Below are 8,768 nucleotides of genomic sequence, written 5' to 3'. Positions count from 1 at the left end.
GATGAATGCTCCTTCCTTGTTCTCCTCGACCACTCAGCGGCTTTTGATACCGTTGACCACGGTATCCTCCTGAACTGCCTGGAGGGGTTGGGCAGTGGAGACACCATATTGCGGTGGTTCCGGTCCTTCCTCTCCAGCAGGTACCAGAGGGTAGCACTGGGAGAGGAGGTTTCGGACCCATGGCCACTTACTTGTGGGGTGCCACAGGGTTCTATCCTCTCCCCAGTGCTATTTAACATCTATGTGAAGCCGCTGGGGGCTATCATCAGGAGGTTTGGGGTGAGGTGTCATCAGTATGCGGATGACACGCAGCTCTACCTCTCGTTCAAATCTTCACCAAGGTTGGCCGTAGAATCCCTGTCCAAATGTCTGGAGATGGTGAGTGGCTGGATGGGGAGGAATAAGCTGAAGCTGAACCCTGAGAAGACCGAGGTACTTTTGGTGGGAGACAAGAGGAGGCTGGGGGATGTTGACCTGGTGTTGAATGGGGTACGGCTACCCTTGAAAGACCAGGTCCGCAGCCTGGGGGTCATTTTGGACTCCCAGCTGTCCATGGAGGCTCAAGTGTCAGCTGTGAGCCGGACAGCACTGTATCAACTCCATCTGATACGGCGGCTGCGCCCCTTCCTTCCCGACCATCTGCTCCCATCGGTAGTACATGCCCTGGTCTCCTCTCGTTTACACCACTGTAATGCGCTCTACGTGGGGTTACCCTTGAAGATGGTGCGGAAGCTGCAGCTGGTACAGAACGCGGCGGCTCGCCTGATTAAAGGCAGCCACCGGCGAGATCACATCACTCCAGTGCTGAAGGAGTTGCACTGGTCACCAGTTGTTTTCCGGGCCAAATTCAAGGTGTTGGTTTTGACCTTTAAAACCCTATATGGTTCCGGCCCAGCCTATCTTAAGGAGCGCCTCCAGCAGCACCAGACAGACCGCTTAACAAGATCAGCCTTGGATGGCCTTCTCTCTGTCCCATCACCTAGACTGGTGGGGACGAGGGAGAGGGCCTTTTCTGTGGTGGCCCCCGCTCTGTGAAACTCCCTCCCTAAGGAACTCCGTCATGCCCCCTCTTTAATGAGCTTCCACCATGCATTAAAAACGTGGTTGTTCAGGCAGGCATTTGGGGTGGGTTAGGGTATTTTAGAAAATGTTTTTATTGTAGAATTTTATTGTTTTAAACTGTTTTATTATATGTTGTAAATCGCCCAGAGTGGCTGGGTGACCAGCCAGATGGGCAATTAATAAATTTAATTAATAAATAAAATAAATAAAACATGTAATATATTTGGGGGTGGGGTTCCCCATATCACTAGCAGCAGCATTGCTACTCAGTGTTTGCTGTACAGTTTCTAGGCCACTAGGCTTAATTCTTACTACAGGATTACTGGGCAATTTGGCTTCAACAACACTGCCTGTAAGTGGAAAAATCAGCTATAAGGATCAAAAACTGCTTCGTCTTATTTGTGTAGTTGCATATATACCCTCGTCTGTAGGATCATGTTCACCCCTCCCTTCCCTAACTTGATGTTCCCCAGTCACTCCTGGTTGATCTTTCTGTTGTAAGACTCAGGACAGAGGGGCCTTCTTTGATGTTTATGAAAGGTGGGAAGGAATTTCACACTTTGCTGTGCGTCATTCAGCTGCAAGGAAAGAATGTTACAGCTTGCTGGGTGCATTACTTGGAATCAATTATTGACTTGTCTTCTTGGCACAGAATGCCTGGTAAAACTCAGTCTCACAGGAGCCGTCATTTACTCTGGGAAATGTACCTCTTTTGTGGATGAGTGCTAGCAATGTTTACAGCTGAGCTACTGATGAAATAGTTTAACTGGTTATTACTGAAAGAATGCAAAGTGTTATATAAATGTCATTTTCATGCAGAAGCGAATCATCTTTTGCAAACAAAACAAAAAGCAACTAGCACACAGAAAAACTTTTGAATCATTCCAACATTATTTGCATTGACGTTTCAGCTTGAAATGGTGGAAGAGCAAATAAGATCAGTATTTAGTAGACAAACCAGTCAATTTTGAAATATATGAACACAATCAGTGGGCATCAGTCATGTTATCTACCCACAGATGAAAGTATGATGGGTAAATGGCCTTTAATTGTAAAGGGAAAAGAAATGTGCTTTGTGTCACTAAAATATATATATATCTCGGAGTATTCTCAAACATTTTGCTTTCATAGGTTCTTTTGACAGTGTTGTGCATTTCCTCATAAAAGAAAGAAAGATTATAATCTTTCTTTCTGGTCAGGTCCTGGATGGCAGACTTCCTGACACCTCATGAATACCACCTTGAGTTCCATGGAAGGAAGGTGAGATAAAATAAATACATTTCTGCTTGGGCCTCTCAAAATTCTGTCTACATGGCAGCCACAGGATAATCTCAATGCAAACATTAAAAAGTAAACAAACTCTAGTGTTACATAAAAAAGATGTAAAGGGACACTTTATAAATGTGTGCAGTAAATGACGACATTTAAAACAGTATATTTAAAGAGTCCCTTGTAAAGCAGGAGGGGAAGACCCATTTATTCTTGAAAGGATTGTCTTGGATTGAAAGGAGGGAAGATATTAAGAATTTAAAAACACACGTGCAGTTCAGTCCTATGTGTGGAAGTAAGTTAGTGAATTCAGCTAAAGGTAGTTGTGACTGAGCTTTCAGTCTGTACACTTACTTGGAGTAAGCCCCCATTGAACTCTCAGTAGGCCTTATTATTGGAACAAACATAACATAGGATAGGGCTACACGTCCCATTGGGTTCAATGAAAGGTGTAACTCAATCCTGCTCATGTTTACTGGAAGTCCCAGTGAATTCAATAGGACTTACTTCTGAGTAGGCCATAGGATTAGTGCATGTGTGTTTTAAAAAGCGGATGAAGCTCCTAAAAGTAAAACACACACTTCTTTTTTTTAATGCGAGCTGCGGGCCTGGTACGAGAGGGCGGGCGTCATATTTTTTTTTAATTAGAAACAAGGACAAGTTGTCTCCGTTTTTCCACCTCAGAGACAGCGCCGCACATCGCCCGCCTATGACAGAAAGCAGCGGAGTGGAGCGAACAGCCCAGAGCGGCGGCCACCGTTGCTAGGCCAGAGCTGCCGCCGGTAACCCTCCACAGCGAGCGCGGCGGCGAGGGGAAGGGAAAAGGCGGCACCGGAGGCGCCTTGAGAGACGACTCCAGCCGGGCTGCCCACGTCTCGCGAGAAACCTGTCGTCGGCCATTTTGCCATTGATTGGCGCTGGCGGAGGGAGGGAGCTGAGGCGTCGCTGCCCTCGCTGAGTAGAAGGGTGGGGGCGAGTCGGACCGGGGGAGAGAGGGAGTCAGCTAGAAGAAGGAGGACGCGGAGGAAAAGATAATGAGGATGAGGATGAGCCTCCCGCGACCCCCCTGTCTTTCTTCCTCCTCCTCCTCCGGCGGCTCCTCTTGCTGACGAAGACTCCCCGCCTCAGCCTGCCGCGGGCCCCAAGCTGGCTGCGCCACTGGCCATGGTGCCCAGCGAGGAGAGCCGGCTGGTCCCCAAAGAGGTGAGCGTTCTTTGGCGCACGCAGCGAGCGGGCAGGCTGCGCCTTGAGCCGTCGAGGGGGGAAGGCAGGCGGGCAGGCGGGCAGGCAGGCAGGCGAGCGACGACGGCCCACTTCGAGACGCCGGCGGCCGGGACGAGGCCGTCGTATGCGCGTAGTGAAGGCCTGGCTGGGGTGGAACAGGCGTGCCCGGGGCGCTGGGTGGGATAAGTGGGTTAGGGAAGAGGCCTTCCCTGGGCAGCGAGCGGAGTGGCCTGACGGCCTGGGAGTTGGTGGGGTCTCGCGTTGAAGCCGGGTGTTCGTGCGTGTGGGCTCGGTGGGAGCGAGGGCGTGAGAGTGCTTGGCGTTTTGGAAGGGGCCTGGCAGCTTAGGGCCGTGCCGAAGACGTGGGGAAAGACGGTTAAAAACAATCCGTGGGACGCCAAGAGGCAGCGCGCAGGGCTGTTCAGGTGTCGCGGGAAGCTCGGTCACTGGGGGAAGCCTGGGGCGAAGGAAGGTCCAAAGCAGATCTTTCCCTTTCTGGAAGGAATCCTTGGGGCATTTCCCACTTGCCCGTGTCAACAAGGGAAACTTCGATGAAGGCAATTAACGTAGAATCCTTGTTGTCTGTCTTGTTTTCATCGAAAGGGATTGCGGTGGAAGACTCATCAGGAAGAGTTATAGACCTATTGCGATTGTGCGTTTCGGGGATAGAGATAGCCATGATAGTTTGCAGTATTGGTAAGATTTGTGTGACAAGTGTACATAAAAAGTTAATGTGATGTTGAGAGGAGTTGCCTGTCTAAGCAGGGTTAGGAGCTGGGTTTTGTGAGATGGAGAAGATAGCTGTCTACACAGAAACGTAGTTGTCAAACGGCCTTGAAGGAACCATTTCCACATCAACTTGTCTGTCATGGAGCCCCTGTACATTACTGATTATTCTGGGGTATTTTCTATAGCAGGAGTGGCAGACTTTGGGCTTGTGGGATCTACTTTGTTTTTTCCAAGAACCCCAAGATCCAACAACCATAGCCAGGTGCAAAAGACATACACTTAAGAGTGCAACCCTATGTATGTTTAGACAGAAAAAAAGCCCTACAATTCTCAGCGTGCCCTCATGTGGGACTTTTTTTTTCTGTCTAGACATGCATATTGTTGTGCCCTTAGAATAAACAATTTCTGAGACCAAGAATGTGGTTTGTTGTTTTTAGTATTAGAGATAAACAAGAGCTCACCATCCTTCCACACAAAAATCCACTCCTAGTTATTCCCCTCGCAGTTTCTTCATTTCAGCAGTATAATTCAGAGTAAGAAGGGGTCATTTTGTTCCTATTATTAAACGATTGGGAGTAGATCCTTGCTGATCTACAGCAGATCTTCCGGGATCTACCGGTAGCTCCACCTTGCCTTCTCACCTTTGTTCTATGGCACACACTCAGTTAATGTGAGTGCACTGGCCAGTCCTTATGGGTATCACTGGGAGTTCACACTGGAATATATCTAATACTACTTATTCCCTCTATACAGACACACCCCTCCAGCTGTGCATCATAGGGGAAGATAAGCAGTGGTGGAACTCCTGTTTTTCAGGGAAAGTTTATCCACCGTGACTGATCATGATATTGAGCAACCCCTGATAAGTGTTCTCTTGGACACAGTTTAAAAACCAGTGGGTTTAGCTCTTATTAAAGAAAAGAAAATAGAACCATTGATACAGGCTTTCAAATGTAAGGAGTATTCTGGTATTTGTGGTCTGAACCACGTGATGGTCTGAAATGAGACTCTTAGCAAGGATTGTGTAAAAGTTTGTGAAGATGAGAAGAGGCTGGCAGCTTCTTCTTTGTAAAATTTGGGATGGAAGAAGTGAGAGGAGTGTTGTATAATTTAATTGTGGGGGATGGAGGAAGGGAAGGAGTTTCCTCTTATTTTGTACAGGCTGATTTACACTATTATTTAGACTATAGGACTGCTCCCACAAGTTGATGTGTTTTAAGGTGTAACATGGGAATATGTAATCTATTATACTACTAAAGGAAGATGTAGGTATACTGAACTAATGGATTCTTTGCAGGTGAGTATTCTACCTTTAGATGTTGGAGTGGCTTGTGAGAGTAATCTTGCAGTCTAATATAACATGAGAAATGACCCTGACATTGTAGGAACCTCTAAAGGTCCTTTTTGAGGCTAAACATGCCTCATCTTTATTTTTAGTGTGTCTTCTGCAATAATTCAAATACTGGCTAATCGTGATATTGAGGGAGAGACCTCTAAGCAATGTGACGATAATTACAGGAGGATGGTGCAGCATATAATTTCAGTACATTGCTATATTGGAATCCTGACCCTACACTCATTCAGTAAAACATTCAAAATAATGCACCTGTCCAAACCTCTTTGGGTACATCAGTGCAAATATGCAACTCCATAGAAAGATTGCATACATAAAGATGCAGCTATTTTTGAAAACGGTATTGTGTTCCTTGTTCTTACCTCTCCTCCATAATGTTCATCACAACCTATTTGTATCTTGATGTATGTTTTACAACTCCAGCTGGTGTTATTGTACTTTTCTTCCATTCTAACCAACAAAGAGGTAAGTGTGCTAAATGATAACAGGGGAGATGGGACAAACAAGATAATTGGTCTCCATTTTTTGGTGGCAGTACTTCTGGGTTTTTTTTAAATAGGTTGTCGTGCCTATAAAGGTGAAGGCCTTTATTAATCATGTATAATTTTTCAGAGTTTACGTATGGTGATATGTACGGCTATATATGGTGTACATGGATACCTCCTGAATTGTAGCAAAGAACGACAATAATAGTGCAATGTCACATGATGGCCAAGAAGCAAAAGGGACTAATAGCAGAAGGCCTTTGGCAGTAATTGTAGATAACTACCGCAGAGTGGAATGATTAATGGCAGAGTCTGGCTGTGATCATCATTGCCCCAGTACTAACATGCATTGAGAAGCGTATTTTTAACAGCTTGAGCTATGCAGGATTCTATTGCTCTTGCATTTTTGGATATATAAAGGGATTCCTGGGGAGCAGGAAGATAATTCTGTCTTGTCAACTTATGTCTTTTCAAGAAATCACCTACCTACATCCATAGATAGTATGCAGTGTTTTTCATTGCTTTGTTTTATATTCTAATCTATCTTTTTATATTGTGTGTTGGAAATAAACACAGACTAGAATGCACCAAGTGATTAAAAAGAAGTGTTTGCCACTCACTTGAATTGTGAATTGGCATAATCATAAGCATGTTTATTCAGAAGTACTTAATTTCTATTAAGTATGCTTGGGGTAGTAGCTTTAGTGTGTTATAAATGTATTTTTATATGTAAGGGGAAAAAGAGAAATGCACTGTCCATCATTTGTTTCATGATGAGAAAGGCAAGGAAGATACGATGTAAGATGCTTCTGAAAATCCTTCAGGCTTCAGAATTCTGACAAGTGTGCACAATTTATAGTAGCATGTTCTTTCCCACTCTAATAATTAGTCTGCTCCTATTTACTAGAGCATTGAAAAGATTTTCCACTTTAGGGTACAGCAGGGGTTGGCAACATGCGGCCTGCAGGAGTTGTGGTCCAAAACCTGGAGGGCACCAGGTTGGGGAAGACTGATTTAGTGCATAAACACTAAAACACTTTTGCTGTGAAGGCTTAATTTTCTCCTAATATAAATACCACTCACAGAAAGAGCTTCCTTCTCACTTACGTGTTGGTATCATATTGTCAGAATCTTGCTGGAAGCAATCTATAACAGCTTCCAACAACTAAGAATGTTTTTACTTAATAATTATTTCCAATTAATCCCTGAGCAATAGTTCAGAGTGCATATGTTAAACTTTGAACAGCTAGTGCACCACGTGGTGAAGTAAAACAAATCATTGACTTTTAAACTTCAACGAATTCTGAGGCACCAGAACAGCATGTGGAATGAGAGTGACAATTGATATGACTTGGGCAGTCCTAGAGTGCAGGGCTGATTCGAACAGAAATTACGAAAAACCAAAATGCAGCAAAGACATTCTTGTTAGTAGAAGTGTCGTGATTGGAAAATTCGTTTTTCCCAGAATTGTGAAGGTAGAAAATTCTGTGAGGACTGCTGTGTTTGGGTATAAGAGCTCAAAATGTGAAAATAAATCTACTGTGGAACTTTTTGGTAAATCACTGAAGGCTAGATATTATGAATGTATAGAAATGAAAGCGGAGAGTTTTTAGTACTTAAGATTACCTGTGTGCTGTATAAACATGCTGTTGAGTCATGCATGTTAATAAATTAAACCCATTAACCTTTAAAGGTAGTTTTAGCAAATCTTGTTTGGCCATACATTATGAATGTTATTTATATCCTGCCTTTCTGCAAAATAAAATGGTACTCAAGGGTGGTGGGATCCCACTGATTCAAGTGGGATCGAATAATTTAAGAAATTATTCTTTACAAGAAAATAACGTTGGGCTGGAAAGCCAAGATGGAACAACATTAGATATCTGTGCTATATCAATACTTTGACTAGAGATGATTTAAGAACTGGGACTGGCATGTTTAGCCTTGAGAAGAGAAGACTGAGGGGTGATATGATAGTGCTCTTCAAGTACTTGAAAGGTTGTCACAGAGAGGAAGGCCAGCATCTCTTCTCGATCATCCCAGAATGGAGGACATGGAATAATGGTCTCAAGTTACAGGAAGCTCTCCCACACTGGAGGCATTCAAGATGAGGCTGGACAGCCATCTGTTGGAGATGCACTGACTTGGATTCCTGCATTGAGCATGGGGTTGGACTCAATGGTCATGTAGGCCCCTTCCAACCCTACTATTATATGATTCTGTGTCTAAAGTTTTAGGCCCTACAACAGCTTGGGAAGGTACAGGAATAGGAAAATTGGAGCATGGCTGAAAGGATGCATCTGGGTCCACGAAGGCAATACGGTTATATAAAGCTGCCCTCTACTGAGTAAGGCAACTAGTCCATCTAGTCCAGTATACTGTGCTCTGCATGGCAGTATCATTTTTCCATGGTTTACAGGTGGATAGATGTCTTTTTCAGCCTTGCTATATGACACTCTAGAAAATAAACTTGGAAGCATCTGTATGCAAAGCATATGCTCTACCATTGCTATATGGTCACTAAGGGTACAATCCTATGGAGATTCCTGTCAGCCTCCATATTTGGAGGTTGACAGGCATCCTATGCTGTGTGGGAGGAGCGCAGGAGTGATCATCACCTCCATGCTCCTTTTGCCCTGCATTTT

At 44.5% G+C, this 8,768-nt stretch overlaps 1 protein-coding gene across 8 annotated transcripts in view; it reads left to right on the top strand.

Moving 5' to 3' along the window:
• Positions 1 to 3,013: 3,013 nt before the first annotated feature.
• The window catches only part of USP47 (ubiquitin specific peptidase 47), a 77,009-nt gene continuing 71,254 nt past the window's right edge, over positions 3,014 to 8,768 (top strand). For 5 of the 8 annotated variants that reach the window (XM_084853884.1, XM_084853873.1, XM_084853892.1 and 2 more), the window contains exon 1: positions 3,268 to 3,534. In XM_084853884.1, coding sequence (XP_084710010.1) covers positions 3,496 to 3,534 — 39 coding nt within the window. In that variant the 5' untranslated portion in view covers positions 3,268 to 3,495. Of the gene's footprint in view, positions 3,114 to 3,267; positions 3,535 to 3,952; positions 4,113 to 4,158; positions 4,252 to 8,768 lie in introns of those variants that run through there. The other 3 variants (XM_084853909.1, XM_084853902.1, XM_084853919.1) reach the window with 3 other exon arrangements.

The sequence above is a fragment of the Heloderma suspectum genome, chromosome 1 (assembly GCF_057233095.1).
Source record: "Heloderma suspectum isolate Gila_16-S chromosome 1, 16-S_ref, whole genome shotgun sequence".
Taxonomy (NCBI): domain Eukaryota; kingdom Metazoa; phylum Chordata; class Lepidosauria; order Squamata; family Helodermatidae; genus Heloderma; species Heloderma suspectum.
The sequence above is the reverse complement of the archived record's forward strand: the minus strand, read 5'-3'. Positions and strand labels throughout refer to the sequence as shown.